Source organism: Hippichthys cyanospilos, chromosome 6, assembly GCF_059441005.1.
Source record: "Hippichthys cyanospilos isolate Australia breed blue-spotted pipefish chromosome 6, RoL_Hcya_1.0, whole genome shotgun sequence".
Taxonomy (NCBI): Eukaryota; Metazoa; Chordata; class Actinopteri; order Syngnathiformes; family Syngnathidae; genus Hippichthys; species Hippichthys cyanospilos.
This window is the reverse complement of record NC_142374.1, coordinates 2836572-2863975: the sequence shown is the minus strand read 5'-3', so window position 1 is coordinate 2863975 and position 27404 is coordinate 2836572. Positions and strand designations below refer to the sequence as shown.

Below are 27404 nucleotides of genomic sequence, written 5' to 3'. Positions count from 1 at the left end.
TGGTTGAGTTTGTTTTGTGGTTTTCTTTAGATCCTGACAGATTCTTTAACGACTTCTGTAACTGTTCATTGAACATGACCTCGTCCATAGCCTGAAGCCCTTCCTTGTTTGGCTAAGGTGGAATATAAAACTGACCCAAACAATGAACCCTTCTTCACACGGCCTTGACTTATACCGACTTGACTTGCCTCTCTTAAACGGCTTTGACAGAAATTATAAGTGTAAAAGTATAAATCAGCTTGGAGATGGAGCTACAAGTTATCAGCGATGGCATTCATCTGTCTGCATACAGACCCCAAATTCCTCAAACGGTGACTGTTGCATCCTATGAAACTGATGTGCAAAGTCGCTACGAAACGCTGGATGTCCCACCGAACTCGGACTTCTACGCCAACACCGAGGTTTGTGGACGACGGAAGCGCTTCAGGCCATCCCTCTATCAGCTGTATGCCAACCCTATGGTGAGGAAACATCATGCAATCCTTAACAAGATACAATTTGAAGACACTTTGAATATTACTATTCAATGCGCTTTTTATTCAATTTGAAGCAAATATGTAATTCTTAATTTTTGACACCATCTAATTGCCTTTACAAGGATGACTCTCCACCTCCCATGTATGAAGAGACAACACCTGGAAGCATGGATGGAGACAGCTCTGAGGGAGAGGAGGAAAAGGAGCCACTGCCCGAACCAACACGATTTGGCTGGGTTCATGGAGTAATGGTCAGTGATGAAGAACGCATAATATACCTGTGAGTTGTAGTCAAAATCACGAACGATCTGTAAAGAAAAGGATTTCATGATCAGGACTTTGCTCAGGAAATGATGTTAATTTCTTTTAAACGGACAAAACAAACAACATCGTGACTATGTGTAATTTCACTCATAAACCTGCAAATATTCAAAGCCTCTACCAGGGGTGTCAAACTCAAATACACAGTAGGCCAAAATGTCAAACTTGAACAAAGTCTTGAACAAATGAACCTTTTAATATGGACCTAAACAAGATCTGCTTTAACATTGAATACCGAACAAGCAACACTTATTACTATACATTATACAACTTAAAAGTCAAGATATGCAAAATCAAATCAAATCAAATTTTATTTGTATAGCCCTAAATCACCGAAGTCTCAAAGGGCTTCACAGATGAAAAGAGGTCATGTGGAGACCTCCTTCGAAAAAAGAAGTCGTACAGAGACATCTTTTCAGTGTAAGGTACACAACAGCATCCCCTGTCAAAGCTCCCAGAAGGGGAAGGAAAAACCCCAATTAGGGGAAAATCACAACCCTCCAGAAGGGACCACAGGTGGGAGGAGGCCCCTTCCAGGCCCACAGGTTGAAGTGGATGCTGCATGTACCAAAAACAGGCATACACATAAACAATATAAATTACAGAAAACATATTGTGCTATATAGTGCAGTGACGTCAAAATCAAATTTCAAATAATAAAAAGCATCAATGACATTCATTTATTAAATAATATTTAAATAATATTATTTTTTTAAAACAAAATAACAATAATAAATCAATCAACCATTCTAGCCCATGTCTTGGAGTAGCACGAAAAAATGCATAATGAAAACGTTAATTATTGCTCAGTTTGCTATACACTGATCTAATCTGATGTGCCCAAGCCAGATACCTGGCATCTCTTCTTGGATGATGGTTCTTCAATGTTTGTGCTCAGACTTTGAGCTGAGGAAATCCCCAGTACTGCCGAACATGGAGAGCATCTGAGCAATTTGGGTGTGGAGCTGAGCCATTGTGTCAGGGATGAACTGTGGAAACTGTACGGCGCCCACATCATCATATTTTGACTTTAGCGTGTCATTACACTGGAGTTCAATTAGCTCCATTTGGAGGTTGGTTGGTGTGTTTTCCACATTGACTGCGAGGGGATTACTGAGCAGTTCAAACCTACATTTCTGGACATCAAAGTTGGCAAATCGCCGGCTAAACTCACTGACTTAGAAAAAAAAAAGGTGGTAAAAAACTTCGTTCTTGTGGATTGACAGCAGGGAAAATGGCCAAGGTTTTCTTGCAGCATCTGATTCTCCCACAGGAACAGTTTAGTTTTAAAAGCCCTCGCTGCAGCGCACATGTCTGTGATGACGCACCCCTGCCCCTGAAGCTGCAGGTTCAGCGCATGGAGATGGCTCGAGACGTCACACAGAAAGACCAGTTCACACAGAAACTTTTTCTCCAGAAGTCCTGCTGTGTCCATCACTTTGCTTTCCAGAAACGGACATGCATCCTCATGCAGCTCGAAACATATGTTTGGTGCTTTTCCTCGGCTTAACCATCTCACCTCTGTGTGATACGGCACATCTGCGTATTCCAAACCACACTCCTCCAGAAAAGACTTAACCTGGCATTGATTCAGACCTTTGGCTCTTATAAAGTTAACTACTTGTGTTACTGTGGTCATAACATGTTCCATCTTTAGGGCTTTGCCACACAGTGATTCCTGATGTGTGATGTAGTGATAAACAGTTAGTTCATCTCCACAGTTCTCTTCCTGCTTCTTCTCCCGGACCATGCCCACTCTTTTTACCGCACATCGTCGGCGCACCCTCTGTCGTTAATTCGTTAATCGAATTTATGCCATGGCAGCTTTATTTCAGTTTGGCATTTGGAAACCTCAAAGATTTCCTTTCTTGTGGTTGTACCATGCATTGATTTGAATCCCAATAGCTCCTCCGTAACACACATATTTGAGTCCAGTTCATGGATGAAGACTGACAGCTAAGCAAGATGCGTCGCTGCTCTCATCCACAACAAGGGAGAATGCGACGAAATCTTTTCCAAAAGTTGGTCATACAGAGTGGTAGCAAGATCACATGTGCAATCAGCTAATGTGTTTCTGCTTAGGCACACGTTTGAAAAGGCTTGCTTTTTCTTTGGCCACACAATGCCACAAACGTTCAACATGCACTTTTTCACAAACTCTCCCTCATTAAAGGGCCGGACTAATTCTGCAATCTCTGCTGTCACAATTTAACTAGCCAAACGGCAGCCCCACTTTGTTTGTGATGTGCCTTTTTTGAATATATTCTGTTGTGAAACCAAACTTCTTTTCTTCTCCTCCAGTTTCTGGCTCCTTTGAGTCATGTCCAGGTCCTTGTACTTTTCATGGTGTTTTGTTTCATTGTGTCGTCGAATGTTGTACTCCTTAGTTATAGCCACGTTGACTCCACAAATCAGACAAACAGGTCTGTCTATTACATATGTAAACAGGTATTTTTTCTCCCACCTGTCCAGAAAGTTAGTTCCTGTTGTCTGCCTTTTTTTTCGCCATTCTCGGGAAGGGGATCCTTTGTGACAGTTGTAGTTTGGGATCCCTATGACTTCTGTCACAGAGGAGAGGGCGTTTCTGGGACCTGTACTGAATGATGCGCCAAAACAACAGCAAGGCATTATGGGATTTGTAGCATTAGCGATGAATGAATGCGCTGTATAATAACGGCGGGCCAGCTCTATACTTTTTTACATTCAAAATGATAATAGTATTATTCAAAATGATAATAGTCCAATATTTTTTAAATGTATAAAAAATATATATTTATTGATTTTGATTTTAATCATAATTATTTATATTCTCAGTTTGAATTTGATTCTCATGTCAATCAGTATGAATAAAAGGGAAAGAGAAGTGGAAAAATCCCAAATAATTGCAGTATTTCAGGCAAATGGCAATTGGAGGCAGGTTGCCTGCAATCTTGGGATACCTGCTTACCGTTGGGTTCAGCAGAGTCAAAAAAGACAAAAGAGGCGGAAAGAGATCTGAAAAAGTCAATGATGAACATCGAGCACATATGGTAATGTTGATAGAGAGAAACCCCCGAATCACATGAAGTGAAATTGTTGCATCGTTATTTGAGACTTTTGCTCTGATTATCAGTTTGCCTATAGTAGCTAGACACCTTGATATGATGACTTATACTCTGAAAGCCATTAGACACAAACCCGAAAGAGCAAACCCTCCTAAAAATAAGATTAAAAGGAAGATTTTCGTCGAAAAACTTTTTGAGTATCAACTTTCTATCATGACCCACAGCTCGTGACCATAGGTAAAATGTAGATTGAGCTTTGCCTTTCATCCCAGCTCTTTCTTTACCATGACAGACCGGCACAGAGTCCACATTACAGCAAATGCTGCACTGACCCACCTGTGAAGCTCCCCTTCCATCCTACCCTTACTTTTATTTCTGCTGGACGGAGTAAAATAGTAAAAAGTAAAATCACGCTATAAATCTTAAAAAAGGTTAGCGTCAATCATATATACTTTAGAAATTTGCTGGCCAGGTCTCAATCCCTTGTGAATAGTGTGTGTGTGTGTGTGTGTGTGTGTGTGTGTGTGTGGGGGGGGGGGGGGGGGGGGGGGGGGGATCAACTTATTTTTGAAAAGTACATTTTAAAAAAATAAAGACAAAGTAACATCATTTTCTTTTTGTTTTCCCATGTATCACAATATAACTTTTTCCTTAAGTTGCATGAAATGAATAGTAAGTTTCTATTATTTTTTTTGCAGGACGTATTAAACCTCTGGCCCACGGTCCTTACATTTGACAAACTTGATCTAAGGGCATTGTGTGAATTCTTCTTAATTCAAAACAACTTTTGATCAAAAGTATTTTACCTCTGCAACTATATTTAAAATATAAAAATTCATCCACATTTTATTAATGAGACAGTGGAATATGACAATTACTAAAGATCCAATAATAAATGTAATATTATTTTTTAAAAATAGTGACAATGTCATATTATTTTTCATTCATGGAAACATTTCTTCAATTACGTGGGATTGAACTGCAAAAAAAACAAAAAAAAACACGAAATTAGAAAATAGCCCTTCAAATTAAGTCAACGATTCATATAACTGCTATGCAAAAAAAAAAAGATAAATGTATTTTGTGAGCCTTGCAAGACTGAAAGCACGTTGGTGCATAGGAAGCCAAAGAATATATATTTTTTTCTCCTCAATGGACAGACTTTTTAGTTGATTTTATACATTACATTGGACACTTACATCTCCATTGACCATTTTTGCTTGTCACAAAATCAATAATCACACAGTAGAAGTGTACAGACAGGTTTTTATGATAACTTGAGGTTTAACCCAAGGTTAAAACATGTTTTCTTCTAACACTGTTAGTGCTTGAAATGATGCCTCTGCATCTGACAATATTCACCTTGTTTATGTCTTTTTAGATCCGTTGCATGTTAAATATTTGGGGGGTGATCCTGTATCTGAGGCTGCCTTGGATTACTGCACAAGCTGGCATAGGCAAGTAAAACAATCATGCCTGAATTATAGTATGCCCACAATATTATGTTGCTTTGTTATGTTCCCTAGACAAATTACGCAAAGAAAAAAAAATCCATACATACATACATTTTCTACCACTTATCAGGGATTGGGGAGGTGGGGCAGCTACTTGAGCAGGAAAGCCCAGACTTTCCTCTGCCCAGCCACTTCATCCAGTTCCTCCTGGGGAATCCCAAGCCAGCTGAGACACATACTCTCTGCCTGTAAACGTTGATCAGGGAGAAATCTGGGAGGCATCCTAACCAGATGTCCGAGATACCTCAAGCGGCTCCTCTCAATGTGGAGGAGCAGAGGCTCAACTCAGAGTCCCTCCCGGATGACCAAGCTTATCACCCTGTCTCTCAAGGAGAGCCCCAACACCCTGTGAGGAGACCCATTTTGGCCACTTGTATCTGGGATCTTGTTGTTCCGGTCATGACCCACAGCTCGTGACCATAGGTAAAGGTAGAAACATGGAAAGTAAATAGAGAGCTTCACCTTTTGCTGAAGACCATGGTCTCTGATTTGGAGGCGCGCCGCTCCAATGAAAGTTGGAGATCATTACTTGATGAAGCAAACAGTACCACATCATCTGCAAAAAGCAGATATGTAAAACCGCTCGTCTGTGCCTAGAAATTCTGATCATGAAAGTAATTAACAGAATCCTTGAGAAAGGGCATCCTTAGCGAAGTCAAGCAAATCGGACTTACTGCCAGCAATACAGACCAAACTCTGAAATTTGTGGCTCACGAATAAAACAGCCCATATAGGGTTCGATACCCCATACTCCCAAAGCACACCCCACAGAACTCTCCGAGGGACTCTGTCAAAGACCTTTTCCAAATCCAAAAAACACATGTAGCCGGGTGCACCCTTGGAGATGCTGCCAAGGATGTACAATTGGTCTACTTTTCTATAGCTGAGACAAAAACCACTATTCTCTTAAAATTGAGATTTGGCCTCCTAATGGACCCTCTTCTCCAGTATCCCAGAATAGACTTAACCAGGAAAGCTGATGAGTGTAATTCCTCTGTAGTTGGAATACTCCCTTCTCATTCAATCCGGTGGTAGTTCCCTGATGTCCTGGCAGACACCTGTCAGCCAGGACAGCCCCACAACTTCCAGAGCCGTTAGGAACTCTGGGTGGATTTCATCCACTGGGGGGGCCTTACTGCCAAAGAGCTGTTTAGCTACCTCACAGATTTCAACGCCAGAGATAGATGAGCTCAGATCCCCTAGAGCCTTCTTCCTCAGTGGAAGATGTGTCATTGGCATTAAGGAGATCTTTGAGGTCTACCGACTAACGAAATCCTGAGTTGAGGTCAGAAGCACCCTATCTCCACTGTACATATTTTAATGGTGCAATGTTTTCCTCTGAGATATCAGATGGTCAGAATTTACTTGAAGCCGTCCATAAGTCACTATCCTCACTGAACTCCTCTCATGCCAGCCAGATTCCACCTAGCCAGATGATATCCGTCGGCTGTCTCTGGAGTCCCACAGGCCAAAAAGGTGAAATAGAATAGAATACAAGGGCCTTTATTGTCATTTTACACAGGTATACAACAAAATTAGGAGCACTGCGCCAATTGGTGCATATTAATAATATGAACAATAAAACACAATAAAATACAACAATAGAATAGAAATCTTAGGTTCACAGGAGGACAATCGTTATTTTTAATGTGTTCAGTATGTTGATGGGACTCCTTCAGCTTGACGGCATCCCTTAACCCAGAGGGTTCCACCTTACTACCACAACTCCCTTTGGGACCTCGACAATGGCGGCATAACAAATCGTTTGCGCTTACTCAGTGTCCCTCAATTTTGTCGGAAGTTGGAGTTGAAACTCCTTCTAATGGGGGATTTTGCCGAATGTTTCCAGCAAGGGCTCACAACACACTTGAGCCTGCTGGGCTAGCACGGCATCTTCTCCCACCATCAAACACCACTAAGTGGTGTTCAGTTGACAGCTCTGCCTTCTCTTCAATCCAAAGTCCAAAACATGTGACTGCAAATCCAAAGACGCATGGTGTCTTGGCAAGGAGTGCACATGTGATGACCCCTATGCTTGAAACAGCATTCATTATGGACAGTCTGTGACAAGCACAGAAGTCCAATAACAAAACACCTCCCTGGTCCAGATTGATATTTGGGTTTGATTGGAGGGCCGTTCCTCCCATCATGCCCCTCCAGGTCTTACTGTCATTGCCCACGTGACCATTGAAGTCATCTTGCAGAACAAAGGAGTCATCAGAGGGAGTGATCTCCAGCACACCTTCCAAGGACTCCAAAAATGGTGGTTAATTTAAACTGATGTTGAGTGCATAGCCACAAGCAAGAGTCAGGACTTGTCCCCCCCATCCGTTTCCTCTTCGGACTGCACCTGGTCAGGGCCAATGGGTGCATTTTAGGCAACCAGATGCTTGCCGTTGAGCGCCATCTGCAGGCCTGGCCCCAGCAGTGATTTGGAATCCAATTATTTTATTCATTATAAGGGGTCTGTGAGCCATTATTAGTTTGATCCCTCATTTAGGACTTGTTTGCCATGAGTGCCCTTATCAGCGACACAAAACCCCAGACTACTTACCTCCTAGGATCCATACAACACACAAACCTCTCTGCTTGTGCAAAAAACAAAACAAATAAACAAACATAAAAAAACAACACTCATTTCCACATCTTTGTCTTTTAATATTGTAGTCCATATATTTCTTCAGGTCTGACTTGGGTGATCATCCTGTTGTCCTCATGTATAACTGGCATCACAGGGCTGTCTACATCAGCTATTGCTACCAACGGCAAAGTCAAAGGAGGTCTGTTCCTTCTGTGATCACTTACTGACTGTTAGTGGCAACAAAACACTTCACCTACTTGAAAGAAGGTTTACAGTGCTGCATTGAGCTACAATTGTACTGTTTGTATTTGCAAAGGCAACCTGATAAAAGCACTGAGTTATGGTTGTTTGTGACAGATTACCGGCTTAGAGTATTTGAAGCTACCACATAGTTTATCACTTTGTGTGCTATCTTAAGGCAAAGACATGTCATCTGGCTATATACGAGGTTACAATCGTTTTTAATTTATGGCTATTGATGTTGATACAAATGATGTTGCCGCACATGTTGACAGAAATTAAAACAGTACTCAGTCACTTAATGATTATTTTATCAACTGCAAGGAATGACTATATGAATCCCACTAAAATTCTACGCTCCACACATGCCGCTGATTAACGATATTACAAAGTTGACTTAATTTGTAGGGTCACCCAACCTTCTGCAATAAAATTGGCTGTTGTATTCAGGCAGAATGCAAATCAAATGCCTGTCACGCAGCTCCCACATGTCATAGACCAGATTAAGTAGCACAACGGTCATTGATTCAAATTAGAAAGTTTATTTGTAGTCAATTATATAATTAGTTTGTTTTTACCTCTACTTACGATCGTCTCTTGTTACGAAATTCTTGCCCGCAAATGAGAGACTATTTTATTGCACCAATGATTACTGTGGTCTTCCACTTTTCTCTTTTACTCTTTTTATCCACACTTCCCACCAACAATTCACACCATAGAATTAACAAACATAATGTTGACATTAGTTATGGCTAACATTGTACATAGTCACATAAAAACACATATGTAACATAAAGCTTTGGACTGTCGCATCTAACGTTAGGATTGTTGATAAGTCCTTTGCACTGCAATGACATCACACAAGAAGCACTTTGCATGACCCCAAACTAAATTTAGGTAAACTTACATTCCCCAAATAATCCAAAATTAAAATGTATTACTCCTGTGGACTTGGAAATGACTCCTGGATCATTGGAAATTTAAAATAAAAACATACAAATTAAATGACCCAAAAAGGTCTCTCTCTCTCGCTCTCTCTCTCTCTCTCTCTCTCTCTCTCTTGCTCTCTCTCTCTCTCTCTCTCTCTCTCTCTGCATTCATCACCAACACACCAGCACCATCTCAAGGCTAACAAGTGATTAATTTAAAAGGTTTAGGATCGTTTTTAAAAATATTCTTCACATGATTTATTTTGATAATTATGGATCAATGTAATTCTAATATTTATTACCATTTTGATGATTTTTTTAAATAATTCATTAATATTAATAATTCAAAGGGTTTAGGGGCATTTTGGGGGTCTCGGAACGAATTAGTCTATTTACATGTAAAAAGTGACTCTACTTATGAAAGATTCACATTACGAACTTACTTCCAGAACGAATTAATTTCCTAAGTAGGGGTACCACTGTACTGAATTGCATAATTTTATGCAGTGCTATTTTCTCGTGAAAAAAGACATTTTCTTGCAAATGTATTTTGTCCCTGGAATTCATCATTCATTCTCTCTGTTCATTTCAGTGAAGAAAAAGTATTCAGTTTGCAAGTATGGTGAACAAAGTAATTAATGTTGTATTTCAAGGCAAAACTGCATTTTAATGAACTTAAATGTCCAGCTCTATTGATAGTTTTTTACTGTACATTGAGTTTTACATGTATGATTGACCATAGAAAATCGGTTTGCAAACATTTTCCTCAGGTGGGACCTACTTTCTAATCAGCCGTAGCCTTGGTCCAGAATTAGGTGGGTCCATTGGTCTGATTTTTGCCTTTGCCAATGCTGTGGCTGTGGCCATGCATACTGTGGGCTTCGCAGAGACTGTTGTCGACCTCATGCATGTAAGTGACTGATATACCATTCGTGTGATACAGATTTTTAATGATTGTATTTCTACATGTACAAGTCGGCCTCGTGCATAAATCGACCCCCCCCCCCCCCCCCCTTTTTTTCAATCCAATTTGGGTCAATTTTACAAAAAAGCGTGTATAGGTCCAACCCTGACAAGTGGTTTCACATATCATGGATGTCCAATTAAAGCACATGGTTTGTGTTATTAAAATGATGACTTTATAACCATTTAATTTATTTCTTTTGAATGAAAAACAGTCAAAATCTTACACAGTGTCCTTTTAAGGCCTCCAGCTGTCAAAAGTAACCTTTCAGCCCGAACAGGATAAGGACCCCAGACCAGACACATGAGGAGTCGAGTTCAAGAGAGTTTATCGTCACAAAAAGCACACGGATAGCGTGGAGAACGAAGGGTGTCCAAAAACAGCAGAGTACAAACAAAGACACTCAAAGTACCAAATGAGGGAGAGACGTCAACGTCTACGTAGTACAGTTCAACTGGGACAGTGGGGCAACGAGGGAGCGGGGGCTGCAGGAGAGTGACTGAGAGAAAGTAGCAACACAAGATATCAAAAATGAGCAGAAATGCAAGGGACTCAAAGTACAAACCAAAAGATCACAAGACGGGAGGGCACGGAGCAGGGGTACTGGGGAGATCACTGGACGCCAGGAGTGTGGCGAAGGAATAACCCAGCGTCGCTCCCTTGTAGCCAAGTCGGTAAATGTTGCTTTTACCGTCTCAGTCTCACAAAGATTTACTTTGTCCCTAAGGAAAACGGCGCCGTGATGGTGAACCGGATCAATGACATACGCATCATTGGTATTATCACAGTCACATGTCTTCTTGGTATCTCAATGGCTGGCATGGCATGGGAGTCAAAGGTAAGAAGAACAAAAATAAGAGCAAAATTATATGATTGGCAATTCATCAGAATATCTTTTCAACAAATATGAATTCGAAAGCACCATTCCACTTGGGTGCTGTAGTTGGACCTTAATGCAAATATATTTTATCATTCCAATGTTCCATCGCATTAAAAAAAGCCATTTGTGACACTCACAGCTTTATTAGCTTTGTTAAGCTATGGAAAAGAGTCCTGTTAGGGAATTGGAGGTTGTTGTTGAATCATCCATCCACGGTCTACAACTTATCCAGAGTTGGGTCACGATGGCAAAAGCTGCAACAAGGAAGTATGGACTTTCCTCTCCACACCCATTTCTTCCGAATCTTCTGGGGGGGATACCAAGGCATTCCCACCCAGGCCTGCCCAAAGACACCAGCAGTCCTGGGTTGTCCCGGGGCCTCCTCATTGTAGAACGTGCCCGGAATAACTCACCAGAAAGGCGTTCAGGAAACAACCCTTGTCAAATACATATGAGTGTCACTTGGCTTTACCAATTAATCTTCCATTTTTAAATATCTATCTGCGTTTGTTTAGTTTTCAAAAAAACAAAAAACATGCAACTACAGATTAAGTTAATGCAAAGATATTTTAAACACATATCCATCCGATTTCTTTCACTTATTGTATCAGGATTCGGGTTGTGATGGGCAGCAGCTTCAGCAAAGATGCCAAGATTTCGCACAGTCTACAACTTATACAGTAACTAACGACATTGCCATCTGAAGTGACACAATTCGGATGTTTTCGCCCCTATCCGACCTGTATCTGATCTTTTGATGGCGGTGCGAACGATACATTTTTTTCAAATGCCACCCAGGCCACTTTGGTTATGTGGTACTAAATCTGATAGGGATCCGATTTTTTGACTTGCGACTTCAATTTGAGCGGCTAGGTCGCATTGATCTGACTTGCACGTAACAAACAAGCAATAAACGTCACAAGTCTGCACTCTAAAAGGAGGAGGCAACTTCGAAAAAAAACAAAACAAGAATAGCGGACCAGGTAAAGAAGTTTGAAAATATTCTAGAGGGTCAACAAAGTGTATTTTCTGTGTGTGTTTGTGTCTCTCTCTCTCTTCTCTTCTCTTCTTCTCGCTCGCTCGTTTGGAGCAAGCTGCTTGCTCCAAACGTGTGAAGGAGACAGCGCTGTCATGGCACAAAATACCATGGCCAAATACCGCACCTTGTGGTATTTCTTTTAATTTGAATGGTAAGTGCGGCCACTTTGTGTGATCTTGTGATGTCATGGTGTCCTTGCTGACAGTTTTGGGCCATTTGGCATTCACATACGGGTTGCATTTATTTGGAAATTTGATGAACCTCACGAAAAAAAATCAGATTTTACATGAACTTTGGAATTGAGCATTAATGCCTGCAATGTGATCCTAGCCTAATTGTGCATCGTGGGCTTGAACACAGTTGACGAGATTTGTGACCAAGATTTAATATACATTCAGTTCACTTTGTAATTGCTAAGATAATGCTTACGAGAACGAGAGACACATCTAAGAAAGAGTGTTTAATTGAAAGATATTGCATTTCCATGTGAATGTTTTTTTGTTTTTTTTTGTCTCCCAAAGGCCCAGGTTTTGTTTTTTCTGGTCATCATGGTTTCCTTTTCCAGTTACATTGTTGGAACCATAATCCCTGCATCACCACAAAAACAAGCAAAAGGTTTTTTCAGCTATAAAGGTGACAGAATTTCTTCTGTTTTAGCATTTGACCATACAAACACATTAGCGTCTGACACAGACTAAGTCTTCTCCCACTAGCGGCCATTTTTGCAAACAATTTTGTTCCCGATTGGCGGGGGCAGGAAGGCAGCTTCTTTGGCATGTTCTCAATTTTCTTTCCTTCGGCGACGGGCATTCTGGCAGGAGCTAATATCTCTGGAGATCTGAAGGTACTCCCCTTTATCTGTCTCAAATGTCAAACTGCATACTTCTGTTGTTTGAAATATTGCCTCTGCCCTTGTCAGGATCCAACAGTGGCTATCCCTAGAGGAACACTAATGGCTATATTCTGGACCACTTTGTCATACCTCATAATCTCTGCTACCATTGGTAATTTATACTTTTTTTCATATGGATTATCTACAAATGGGGGATTGTGATAATAATATATAATCTAAAGACAGAAGGGTTCTATATGAACTCTTTTTGGGTGGTGGCCCAGTCAGGCAACCTTGAACTATGTTGTGTTGGCCCAGACAGAACTGGCATTGGCCCTGTTATGTTCGTAATTTGTTGTGTTAAGATTTAGATTTTTTTTCCTACACTTTGCATAAAAATGGTCACATCTTCATCATTTTGGTGCAAGCACAAGTCTAATCTACTGTGTTTGGGTTGGCGTTTCGTGCCGCCAGTCTGGGCATTCCAGCAAACAGGGTTTTCGCAGTGATTGCGCACCTGATAAATTGGACACAGAAAATAGACTTGGCATAAAATGGGCGCATCTTAATTTTTATTTTGAGGCGAGTTTAATTTAGTGTGTTTTGGAATTTGGTAAACCCAGAACACTACACCATAGTGGGTATTCCAGCGGATGCGTTGGAGTCGACATTGGTGAAAAAAGATCCGCTTATTAAAAGTCGATTTCATCGCATTTATTTAAATTTGTAAACTTGTTGTCGCTTCAATGAACATGCCAACACAGCTATTAACTTAGGAAATGCGCCAAACCACCAAGTCACTGTAAATAGAGAACCCTGAACAGTAATGATGCTTTTAAAAAATGAATATGTTGTTTTTATAATGTGGCATTGGAGTGGTGTTTTATGTAAGCCATAGTTGATTTTGTGTGAGCTTACAGTATGTGTTTCTGATTGCTTCCAGGCTCCTGTGTGGTCAGGGATGCATCCGGACTTTTGAATGACACCTTATCCTTTTCTTTATCTAGTAATCATTGTGTTGGTTTAGCTTGTCAGTATGGCTGGGACTTCACTGATTGTATCAACAACAACACGTGCAACTTTGGCATTAGTAATTACTATCAGGTAAACACATGCAAATATACAAAACCAAATTTAATTAATTATTAAAGGGGTTTTTTTCAATTTGTAATTGTGCTGTAAATCTGTTAAGAGTTTCGATTTTTTTATGTCTATAAACTGATTCCATATTTTTTCGTCTAAAACTAAAATATCACAACAGATGAGATTGATGAGTGAAAATTAGAATTGATGAAGAGTAGTCGAAACATATACACAGTAGCCATTGATGACATGCTTCTATGCGGAACACTAAGCGCCTGACCCGACTGTTCAGTTGTCAAACTTTTTGTCAAGTGTGCCGGAATCAATTGTTCTCATCAAGGCTGAGGTTTTGTGGACTGTAATTTCTATCCATAATTAGACAAATGTGCAACAGAATATTTGTGTCTACAGTCAATGAGCATGGTGTCAGCCTTTGCTCCGCTTATCACTGCTGGCATATTTGGAGCAACGCTCTCTTCTGCTTTGGCCTGCCTAGTGTCTGCACCCAAAGTGTTCCAGGTACTGTATTGGCTTAAAATAAATAAATGAACTATATCTACTGTACATACATCACTGAGTGTGTGTGTGTGTGTGTGTGTGTGTGTGTGTGTGCGTGTGTGTGTGTGTGTGTGTGTGTGTGATTTAAAAATAAATATATATATATATATATATATATATATATATATATATATATATATATATATATATATATTTATTTTTAAATCACACACACACACACACACACACACGCACAGGTCGCTGGCGTGCTGTTGTCTATCCCAGCGGTCTTCGGGCCTGAATTGGTTGTCAGCCCGTTGCATGCACACAGAGACAAGCAACCATTCACACATTCGCACTGACAGTCTCATTTAAGTGCAAATTGGAGTGTCCAATACACCTACCATGCATGTTTTTTGGGAATGTGGAGGGAAGCTGTCATACCTGGAGAGATCCCACACGAGCACAAGTGCACATGCAAACTCCATTTAGGAGGGCCAGAGCAAGCTGGAATTGAATCTGGACTTGACTATTTACTAACCAGTCAAGCACATGTATATATATATATATATATATATATATATATATATATATATATATATATATATATATATATATATATATATATATCCATGCGCTGAACCTATATATATATATATATATATATATATATATATATATATATATATATATATATATATATATATATATATATATATATATATATATATATATATACAAATTTAAAAAAAAACATATTTACTGTTATATAAATAAAAAAAAACATAATTGCTGTTATATAAATAAAAAAAAAAAAAACACCAAACAAAGGGCAACTGTGCCAGTTTTTCCAAATCTGAGATGGACATGTCATGTAGAACTGTACAGCATATTTGACATCATAATTTCATTTTAGAGTCATTTTATAAATAGATATTAGATCCTTGTAAAGTAATGACTCTTGGAGTTACAATTATTTGGCAGATCTATTAAAAAGCAGTGCTAGTTATATAGTACTAATTAGGAAGTTGGGCTATAACAATACATTGACACATTTACTTCTCGAATACATGCACTAATTTTATAAATGTGTTTATCTGTTATATGACCTGTAGAAACCTGCTGTCCTATATTTTATAGGACAACACCTCAAGTGTTGTCCTATAAAATATATATATATATATATATATATATATATATATATATATATATATATATATATATATATATATATATATATATATATAAAATATAATTCAGAGTGTGTGTGCATGCATGTGTTTGTGCGTGTGCATGTCCATATTGATAATCCTATACTTATATGTATGTATATTTTACGTTTTTACGAATTTTACGTATATTTTGTCTGCTTTTTGTAGTGTCTATGCAAGGACAAACTCTACCCTTTGATCGGCTTCTTTGGCAAAGGTTATGGTAAAAATGACGAAGCACTACGAAGCTACCTCTTGGCATTCATAATTGCTGCCTGTTTTATTCTCATTGGTGAGGACTGGAACAGTACAGATATATGTAAATGTAAAGGTACTATTTTGAGTCATGCTTTTTTCTTTAATCATTAAGAAAAAGTACAATTCTTCAACAACAGGAGTGGCCTAGTCCTGTCCTAGAGAGCCACAATCCAGCCTGTTTTCCATCTTTCCCTGCACCCAAAACACCTGATTCAAATAATGACCTCAGCTGCCCGCTTCACGGAATTCTGATAACGACACTGGTTTGAGGCAGGTGTGGTGGTCGAAGAGAAACATTGAAAACAGGCTGGATTGTGGCTCTCGAGGATCGGACTTGGCTACCCCTGTCCTCCAACTATAATTCTGACAAAGTTGAAAAACTGATAGGAGGCCTGCACACATCAAGACCAAAATGTTTTCATATTGAGCGAGACATTTGCAACCACTTGCACACTGACTAGTCTTTATTGCTTATTTTAAAAATCTACAATATATTGTTCATATTGAAAAAAATGTAAAACAATACATTTTCAGAGAGAAAACTTACAGTACTCTAAAGCCTTTTATTATCTGTACAATATGGCAAGAGACTGATACTGTTAAGACAATGACATATTCTCTTTTTTTCTGTTACTGCAGCCGAGTTGAACACGATTGCTCCGATCATCTCCAACTTCTTTCTCTGTTCCTACTGTTTAATCAACTTCAGCTGCTTTCATGCCTCAATCACCAACTCACCTGGTAAGATAAGATAACCAGTATCTAAATTAGAAGTTGTATTTTTAATAACGTATGTACTGTTATCGCAACTATTGAATAAATGGATTATGTGAAAGTTGGTCAGCAGCAAGCCAAACTCGTCTCATGAGCCAGGAAGCTGAGCGGCTTGCTCCTTTATTGCAATTGAGTTGAATGAGTTTCATGAACATACTAAGTGAAACCAAAAGTAAAAATAAAATAAGCATTCACCATTGCTTAATAAATCAATGCATCACAAATAACTGGAAAGGAATGTGCCTTGATGCTAATGTTAGCATTGCGATGCTAAACAAGCATGGTCGTAATCTTTTCATATGCTAATTCAGTCGTTAGCATTAGTATGATGCAAATGTGTATTGATTGTATTACAGGTTGGCGCCCATCCTTCCGGTTCTACAATAAATGGCTTTCTTTGCTGTGTGCTGTGTGTTGTCTGGTCATCATGTTCTTGTTGACTTGGTGGGCAGCTCTCATTGCCTTTGGTGTTGTCTTGATCCTTTTAGGCTATACACTTTACAAGAGGCCTGGTAAGTACATTGTCGATGTAAAGTACAGTTGAAGGCACACTACATGTCATTAACTCATGTGGAGACCTTTCTTTACTTTGTGCCTAGCTGTGAACTGGGGCTCTTCAGTGCAGGCCAGCTCCTACAACATTGCATTGAATCAATGCGTGGGCCTAAACCAGGTGGAGGACCATGTGAAGAACTACAGGTCAGTGACTGAATTCTCAATGTTGTTCTCTTGGGAGTTTTGCAGTGTGCCATATTGTGAGGAAAAATAGAAACAAAGAGAGTACATAACAGTAGGCAGTATTTTTGTCATCATAAGCCACTTACTAGCGTTGCCACTCTTTAGATCAGAGACAATGATACACTGGGATAAGGGGGTGCTATAACGCCAACTGAAAGCTGTCTATCAGCAGTCAAGTCCTACAGCACTTTATTTAACATTCTGAAATCATTGTATCAATTATTTTCTCAGCCTTCCTTTTACTTGGAGCGAGAAAAATAAATCATGCCACCTTTCCTGCTATCACTACATTCACACTGTGTGGTCATTGAAAGTACATTTGACATGCTTCCCATTATTTTTATGTTAAGCTATGCTTAGGGAGGAATGTCAGGCCAACAAGCATATCTGTACTGCACCTATTTTTTTTTTGTTGTTGTTTAAAAAAAATGTAATTATTTTTACATTTCATGTCTGGATTAATTCTGTGGATTGATCCAATCCTTGTATATATAAATGTCTAAATATATGTTTCCCCCATAACACAATAAGAGCATATTAGACTATCAGCTCAAATGCAGTGGTCAATCCATATAATTCAGGATTTTTAAAAACAAACAAAAAGTGTTGAAGGTAAGTATTTGGCCTCAACAGTTTTACAGTAGGTTTGAAATTATGGGTATGATGAATGTCATGCAAGCCGGTGGCCCGAGCAACAATAAGCGGCTATAGGAATTGGATGGCTGAATGGATGGATGGCTGACTGGCTGGCTGGATGGCAGGCAGGTGATCTTTTTTTTAATAGTAGCATGTATTGTACATGTGACTCAACAATTGACCATCCGGTTATCTTGATATAAATTGTCTTAATTGCAGACCACAGTGTTTGGTGCTGACGGGACCGCCCAGCAGCCGGCCTGCTCTTGTGGACCTTGTCAGCTGTTTCACAAAGAATCTTAGTCTCATGATTTGTGGCCATGTGATCACTGTGAGTTCAATACATTGCGTAACCATCCATCCATCCATCCATCCATCCATCCATCCATCCATCCATCCATCCATCCATCCACCCATCCACCCATCCATCCATCCATCCACCCTCTGAATCATTTAGCTGGCAGCCATTTCAGCTGTCGTTGGGCAGGGTACACCCTGAACAGGTAATATTGCATGATCAAATGTATGTATATTTGTTTACACTTAAGCGTTTAGCTCATACAATCATACACCTAAGAGTTCTCAATCTTGGCTGTGGTTTTCCTGTGTGGAGTTTTGCATGTACCTCTGTGCTTGTGGTTTTCTCTGGATACTCTGGATTTCCTTTTCAAACGTGCATGTTAGGTTCATTAAGGTCAACTGCAACAGGATCCAGTTTCCTTGTGACCATAATTATGATTATGTGTACCTGTGTGTTACTCATAAGGAAAATATATATTGTTTGTCAGGAAAAAAAAGCGCTGGATAATTATCTGCTGAGACAATATACGCTAATCCATATTTGCCAGTTCGTAGGTGAAGAGATCACAAAGCCTTGAGGAAAGCCATCTTTCCTTGCATTCATCTCCCATTCACTACACTGAATAAGTCTCACAATTTTCCAGTATCAATATCAATGGCTTGAAGGACCGTTCGTCCATATTGATTCCGGGAAAATGTAAGATTTACCCAGATCACAATGTGAACGAGAAAATGATGTGCATTGACTAAAGGTTTATGAAAGAAATAGAAGGAAGTGTCAATGAGGCTCTGCCGTGGCTCCGACTCCAAACTGGCAAGTATGGCTGTACGAATAAAACAACTAGTGAAATAAAAAACCACCAAAAACAACCAATAGACCACATACATATTTCCTTCTGAGCACCACAAGTAGGCTTTAAATGGTACACACTAACCAACAGATAGACAGACAGATGGATGGATGATTGGACTTGTTACATATGTCTTTACATAAATTGTTACATAAGTCAATGTGGCAGATACCATACGTTCTGACAAATTTGTATCACACTTTTTCCCCAGGCTGATCTCTCTGCACTAATGCAAAGTGGAAGTCACATTTCCTGGTTGAACCATAGAAAGGTGAAGTCATTTTACAAAAATGTGGTGGCTGAAGACCTACGATCAGGGGTGAACATTCTACTCCAGGTCTGATATAATTAATTAATTGAGTACAATCTGTCAACTGCTTTTTGTTTCCAATCCACTTTGTTTGCTCCTTTGCAGAGCTTTTTGTTGAGAACTCTTCAAATCCAAATCTGTTTGAATTAATTGAAATTTGCACATCATTGTAATGACAAAAATCACTCATTTCTTCTTACTGTTTATGATATCAACCAGACATTTTACAGACTACATATTGACATCTCACACATTTACTACACGTGCTTCATAAGTTACTGGGCCCCATGATTTGAAAAATGTAGTACATACATATCAAATGAATTAAAAAGATGGATAGAAGAACAGGCAGACAAGCAGGCGGCTGAACAGCTGAACATATAAAATCAATCATCTCTGTTGTGACAACAAAGCCAAATACAGAACTGTGATCTATTACTTTTCTAACATTACAAAACAGAATTAACTTCACCTGCACACAAGTACAGCATCTTTCAAAAGTTTGAAAACTGCTTATCCAATTCTGTGTTTCCTTGTTTGTTTTTGTTTAAAAAAAACAAACTGAAATGTAGCTTTACACTTAAAGTAACACATATAGGTTAGGATGCAAAGGTTTCATTGTATCTGTTTAAAATCATATTTTTATTGTTTATATATTTTGTAATACATAGGAAGTAGTCAACCATAATTCGATTAAAAAACAATTTATTATTATAAAAACCTACTGGATCATATGGTATTGCAGGTGTAGCTAACCCAGCAGTTTGACCCCTACCGTAGAGATACAGCACACTCATAAATGAGTCACGTGTTTGAATGTGTAGAGCCGGAAATTTTAACACGTGTTTCAAACCAGAGGCTCCGAACACACTGTGAATCCATTGTCAAATCCCATTTCACAAGGTGTCTGTGACATCACATCTCTGGAAAAACCCACTATGATCGCAAGTAATTATATTTGAACCATACGGACAAAAGTGGTAGTATTTTGCCTGGAGGAAGACTTCATTTCTGGTGAAAGCCTGCAATAGCGACGCGAAATTGCCAGTCGCCTGCAGTTGGATTAAATTACCATTCTGTTTCTAGTGGCTGTGTAAAGAAAGAATAGCAATGAGGTAATGAATCTTACTACAATGACTCTTACTGCCTAAACAATGTCATACCTTTGGGTTTGTTGCGTTGTTTCAATGTGGGACTACAAACTATAGAACTGGTGGCTTTTCTTTGCTAATTTCAGATAGCGAACATTAGCGCTATCATTGTAATTTGAGCATTGAAAGCTTTTTACTAGTGCAGCAGGAACAGAGCCAAGGCAGTGTCAATCAGAAATCTCTTGCCTTTGACCTCATGCTGGGCCAATGTTGATCACTGAGGGTTTTTTTATCTGTGTCACGCCGCGTGACCCAGAGGAGCGAGTAGTGGATGGAAATTGCAAAAAAGGACAGAGGATTAGATACACGGGATGTGACAATCTGGGTATTCTCCCTTTTGCTTTTTGCCTGCCAACTCTGTAACAAATGGTGGAAGGGGGGGGCGTGACATGTGCTGTAAAGCAATCAGCACTTTTCTAGTTTTTTTTTTTTTTTTTCTTTGCGTAGCAGGATTCTGCCAACCTTCTCAAAAGTTGCCTAGTGTCAGGAAAAGTGATACAAATCTCCCTCAGGCCATGACAAACTTACCATTTAACGTGTGGAAGTGGATTTTTTCATCAGAAGAGTTATATAATAATAATAATAATAATAATAATAATAATAATAATAATAATAATAATAATAATAATAATAATAACACAAATAATAATAATAATAATAATAATAATAATAATAATAATAACACAAATAATAATTAATTAGTTTTGCTTTTAGACATTGACAAAGACATATTATGTAATTATTTAGTAAACAAAAAAATCCAACCAAATATATATTTTCTTATTTAGATTCTTCAATGCAGAAACATTTTGTTCTGACAACAGCCTTGGTATTTTGGAAATGCTATTTTCTCGGTCAGCTCAATGACATGGATAATTACTTCATGACCTGACTCACTTGTTCACACTTGTGCATTTTCAAGGGTTAGAGGAAATTTCTTTAACTCTTAAAAGTTTGAGAACGTTTGGATTTGAAGACGTTTCCAAACCTTTGATTTGGATTGTATCTCAGTTTAATTAATTCATCAAAAGGATTTCCGCTTTGTACTTGTAATGTTGTCTTGCAACCATCAGGGAGCAGGTTTGGGCAGGATGCGACCCAATGTCCTTTTAGTGGGTTTCAAGTCCAACTGGCAGAATGACTCACCACAGGCCACGGACAGTTACATTGGAATATTTCAGTGAGTTGCATTTGTAGACACATACATCATAGAAAATATTTGGCATTAAGACTCCATAATGGAACATGAAATTGCTGCCTGTACATTTGTTTGTTAATTTGTCCAGGGATACGTTTGACCTTCAGTATGGTGTATGTATGTTAAGAACAAGAGAGAAGCTGGATGTCTCTCATTCGGATCAGTCACGTGGTGAGAACCTAATTTAAAATAATACAATAATAAAGTACAGCTAGACGGCTGGATGACGATGTTTCAAACAAGCAGACTGTCTTTCCTTTTGCTCTGCTTTATTTGAACAACGGCCGTTGACTATTACCCTCTTTAGGTTGCCGTAAAACTTGAAAAACAAAACACGTACTCAGCTCATGATACATAGGACCTCTCGAGCTAACAAACAAGTTACACAACGGAAAAATACTCTTATTTCCAATGTCTCTAACGATAAACAAAACAGATGAACAGTGTCATAATTTTGAGAACTTCTGTACTGACGAACAAGGCGAAACAAAATAAGATCAGCAATAATTGAACATCTTTGCATGCTGCCACATAGAACTGACGTCTACTGAGAAAAACAATATTTCGAAGTAACCAGAAGAGGGTGCTCTAAGTCTATGTACAAATCTAGAACAACACAGGTGTTATAATTTAACTGAAGGGCAGAATATTTTAACTCAATGTTGACATTTTTTAAAAATATTTTTAAGAATTTATTTTAAAACTCTTTTTGAGCACAGCCATTGATTCACATCTTTGCAGTTATATTTCATAGTTGTTCCATAAACTGACTGCTTGAGCAGATACACACAATTGCTTGACTGGTGGGGAAAAAAACACAGCGGATTTACCGCACTGGACTATAAACCGCATATATGTATATGTCATTTTGTTGTTTTCTTTTTTTAACAGACAATCCTGGCTTTGATGGAGACCTCGGAAGCATGAACACCATGTATAACTCTTATGGACTGAAGAACATCTCATGTGTGTACATAATGCTTTTTTAATGTAGATCATGAATTGATTCATAAATGTCCATCATCACTGACACTGCCCGTGTTTACAGTATGGTTAGTATTTGATAGTTGTAGCTGAGCCAATGTGGTGGCCAGTGAGTATACAACTGCTCCTGTACATAGGTACTAATGAAATACAACACTCATTTTATTTGCAGCAGCTTTACCCATTGACCCAAAGGCTCAACCAAGTAGACCAACTCTGTTTCAGCAAAAACAAGGAAAGAAGACAATTGATGTTTACTGGCTATCTGATGATGGAGGTCTGATATTGTACATGTGCAACTTTTTTACTTCAGGCATGCAAAACATATTTTTTCTCATTACTGGTGTTACTGTTACTCCCAACTAGGTCTTACTCTGCTCCTCCCTTACCTCTTAACACGGAGAAAGCGCTGGGCTAAATGTAGAGTTCGAGTGTTTGTGGGAGGAGACAATTCCATAAAGGACGAGAGGAGAGAAGAGTAAGAACTTGGATCACTTATATACTGTAACTTCTAACCCCTGGGTTTACGGGTATTTTTCCCTAACCTAGATTTATTATTACCAACTTGGGCTGACCTTGAATGGCTCATAACATTGTCAAATAGAAATATATTTTTAACATCCAACCCCTCAAAATGTTCAGTAGCATCAGCCCTATCCATACATATTTATATTTACATATATTTTCCAAGGCTGTTTCGTTTTGAAGAATGTTAACAGCTATTCAATTTTGCAGATGGAAATATGCACTTACAATATTATGCGTTTCATGAAATAAAACACTTCCGGTCACCAAAAAAAAAAAAAAAAAAAAAAGCATTCCTGCAAAATTTAGTTCTTGGATCGAAGTGTTTTGTCAACTAAAAGTCCCACAATGCTTTGCAAGATCTTTGCATTATGGAAGTCAGGCTAAGCCACTTAGTGAAGTAATTGAAAGACTTGCAAAATCAATCAATCAATCAAATTTTATTGGTATAGCCCTAAATCACCGAAGTCTCAAAGGGCTTCACAGATGAAAAGAGGTCATGTGCAGACTTCTTTGGGAAACTAATTTCTTTACCACTAATTGAATATGAATTAAATAAATTTATGAAAACATATTAAAAATGAAAAAAAGATCAAATGCTTGATTCACCAAAACAGCTGTCTCTCACTTATTTCAATACAAAATCCATTCTTTTTTCTTTCCTCAGAAAGACTTCAATGACTTGCTTGTAGAGTTTGTCTGTGCGTTTCATTCCCAATAATAAATCCTTTTCTATTAACATGGACACCAATGCTGAAAGTCGCGTCGGTCCAATTTCCGTTTTGCTCTTCTTCAGCAATTGTGGGTAAAAATAGAAGCAAGGAGATTTGATTTTTCTGCTAAATGTCCATGTCCAATTTCCGTTTTGCTCTTCTTCAGCAATTGTGGGTAAAAATAAAAGCAAGTAGATTTGATTTTTCTACTAAACGTCCATGGGTCTAGCTTCGTTGTACACTACGCCTTTAGTGCAGATAGGCCAAGCAACACGGTTAGCTTGGTTGAGCAACATGTTTTTGTTATTTATTTAACAACTCCCAATGTTACAGACGGTTGATGAACATAGCACCGCCTCCCTGCAGTGAGCATCCAATCATGTCACGTTCAACGTGAGGCTTCTAGATGGCCACCTTATGACTCGATTGGATATTGCAACTGTTTATTAACTACGTATATGGGCCCATTCACATATGTCTTTGTACACTACACATAAGTCTTTGCACACTGCACAGAAGCCCGCAACTGTAGCTTGTGAATGCCCTCAAATGGGTCTGTGCAGGCAGATTTCATATAGTCAGGCAACACAAGTTAGCTGAATTCTAATTGGCTATAAAATTCTAACCTAAAACGTAAGAGCATAACCACATAGATATAACAGAACATGGAGAATAATTTTTTTATATATATATATATATATATATATATATATATATATATATATATATATATATATATATATATATATATATATATATATATATATATATATTTAGTAAAAATAAATTGAAATTGAAATCAACTTTTATTATAATTATTATAGCTCATTATAGTTAGTTACAGCAGAGAAGGCCTTGCTTGCCCTGACAGCCCACCTCTGATATATGTGTGTGTGTGTGTGTGTGTGTGTGTGTGTGTGTGTGTGTATTATATAAAGCTGTGTTTCAAAAAATACTGTACACCATGCTACCATACTATGTTATACATGAATTTCCAGAGCTTAAAAAATTAGAATCAGAATGTTTACCTGAGCTTGAACTTTGACGAAAGTGAGTCACAGCTTGCAATAATAGCAAAATGTGGGTCCCAGGATGACAACAGTTGAAAACCCACTGGAGAAGACTTGCTCGCTAGTTCATGATTGTACAGACTTTTTTTTATGCCACCGTTCACTGAAACCTCATAATATATTCAGTGTTATCAGTGTTTCTCTGGTCTTATGTAACTGTGAGTAGACCATATGCACTTTGCAGATGTGTACAATGTTTTTAGTAGGCAGATAATATACTAATCTTACAAAACCCAAGCTCACCCTTTCTATACAAAATAAAAAACTTCTGTGTGAAGAAATTGATCCAATGATTGAATGTAAGACGATTGTGTGAAAACATAATTTTTGAAAATGAATGGGTCTTTATGAGGTGTGCAGACAACCCTACTGAGGAAAGATGTTACAGAAGATAAATCTGTGGAAGTAATTCATAACATGGAATCTGTATTTCTTTCCAGGGTGATGACACTAATCAAAAAGTTCCGTCTTGGATTCCATGAAGTGGAAGTGCTTCCTGACCTTTTTCAAAAACCTCAGCCTGGAAAGTAAGCATTTCCACAGTAGAAATGAGTAATGATTGATAGCCGACCTTATAATTTAGAACAGTAAAGAAATGTTCAGATTTAGTCTTGTTTTGCATGTGAGAATGATAATAAGATTCAGAGATGGAAATATCACATCCACAAAGTAAAAACCCTAGCACAGTTTGCCTTCAGTCACAGGTGTTTCTACTCAATTGGTAGGTTAACAAACCCATTTGAATGCTGGTTGAGTAAAAGTACTTGTGCCCAAGGCCAAACAGTGGCAGTATTTTTACTCTCTGGGCCTGGATGATCAGCTCATCAACAAGCTCAACAGAAGCCTGGTAACACTCCACTTTATTCAGGACATTCTAAAATTTAAAGTCCAATACGAATTCAGAGTCTGACTTGTTCTTAGGTGTGATTGGGTGCGTGAATGGTTGTTTGTCCCTGTGTGCCCTACAATTGGCTGGCAACCAGTTCAGGGTGTCTCCCACCTACTGCCCATAGACAACCGGGATAGGCACCAGCATGCCAGCGCCCCTTGTGAAAAGAAGTGGCTTAAGAAAATGAATTTATGGATGAGCTGCTGTGGCATTACCTTAAACTGGCAGCTCATGCTGAAAAACCTTCCAATATGGCACAGTTGAAATTTTTCTGCAAAAAAGAGTGGTCTAAAATTCCATTAGTAATTGCAGTGTGAAAGACTCCTCAATTAGCATTTTTTTATACTCACACACACACACACACACACACACACACACACTCGCACACCATGCACACATCAGATAAACACTTTAACTTGTGATTATTCCTTTATATTCTTGTTTGCAAACAGCATTCGTCAGTTTGAGAATATGTTGAGTGCATTCAGGCTGGGCACAAACCAAAAAGAAGAATTTCATTCTGGTTCAGCAAGTGTACAATCAAGAGAACACGAGGAGCCGTGGTGGATCACAGACCAGGATCTAGAGAGGAACAGAGCAAAGGTAGTTTTGGCTCAGACACATACACTGTATGTCGTTCTCTGAAGGAAAAATTCACTCATCTTCTGTTCGTTCTGTGAAAACTAATAAAAAAAAATTAACATCTCTAAAATGTGTATTGCAAGAAAGCTGGTTAATAACCTTAGAAGGCCGCCCGTTTCATTCACCATCAATGATAATCAAGCATGCTTCATCTTTCACGGCACCTTTATCATTTGAACTGAATTGAATTATTGTGACATATCGACTACTAAACATCCATATGTCTATGCATTCAGTCTTTACGTCAGATTCGTGTAAATGAGATTCTGCAGGATTACTCTCGAGAAGCCGCTTTGGTTGTTATGTGAGTATTCATATTTGTGCATACTGCATTCCATAAAATTCAACACACACTGTCATTAATCCGGCTTTGTATTCCTCCAGCACCATGCCAGTGAGGAGGAGAGGAGTGTGCCCCAGTGTACTGTACATGGCATGGCTGGAAATCCTGTCCCGTGACTTAAGCTGCCCTGTCCTGTTGGTCAGAGGAAATCAAGAAAACGTGCTCACCTTCTACTGCCAATAAATTGTCCTTTTTTGTATGTGTATATCGCTATGATGATCCACAATTTAATACTTCAGATAAATCAATGTCGTAATGAAAAGTTTCATTTCATAAGTTTACCATCAAAACTGTATCATACAAAATAAATTCAAATTTAATGATTATAATTCTGTACATTAAATCAAAGTGACAAAAAACACAATTTGCATCATTTGATTACATGTTAATGAAGTACCCTTACAACTGAA

The 27404-nt window shown here is 38.6% G+C and overlaps 1 protein-coding gene and 1 long non-coding RNA gene across 2 annotated transcripts; one reads left to right on the top strand and one right to left on the bottom strand.

The window, feature by feature from the left end:
• The first annotated feature begins 245 nt into the window (after positions 1-245).
• slc12a3 (solute carrier family 12 member 3) lies at positions 246-27404 on the top strand. The gene is made up of 26 exons (XM_088416252.1): positions 246-461; positions 599-727; positions 5223-5298; positions 8040-8135; positions 9876-10015; positions 10797-10907; positions 12510-12621; positions 12702-12832; positions 12908-12992; positions 13764-13924; positions 14315-14422; positions 15781-15904; positions 16510-16611; positions 17001-17156; positions 17244-17343; positions 18238-18349; positions 19381-19506; positions 21704-21810; positions 21917-21999; positions 22720-22794; positions 22985-23089; positions 23179-23290; positions 25561-25647; positions 26462-26612; positions 26888-26955; positions 27036-27404. Exons 1-26 carry the CDS (start codon positions 246-248, stop codon positions 27175-27177), a joined length of 3015 nt encoding a protein of 1004 aa, XP_088272378.1. The 3' UTR covers positions 27178-27404.
• LOC148421864 (uncharacterized) lies at positions 598-25521 on the bottom strand. Its single transcript, XR_015865799.1, has 3 exons — positions 25079-25521; positions 755-784; positions 598-635 (listed from the first exon to the last, which is right to left on the bottom strand). It is a non-coding gene; the product is annotated as an uncharacterized LOC148421864 (long non-coding RNA).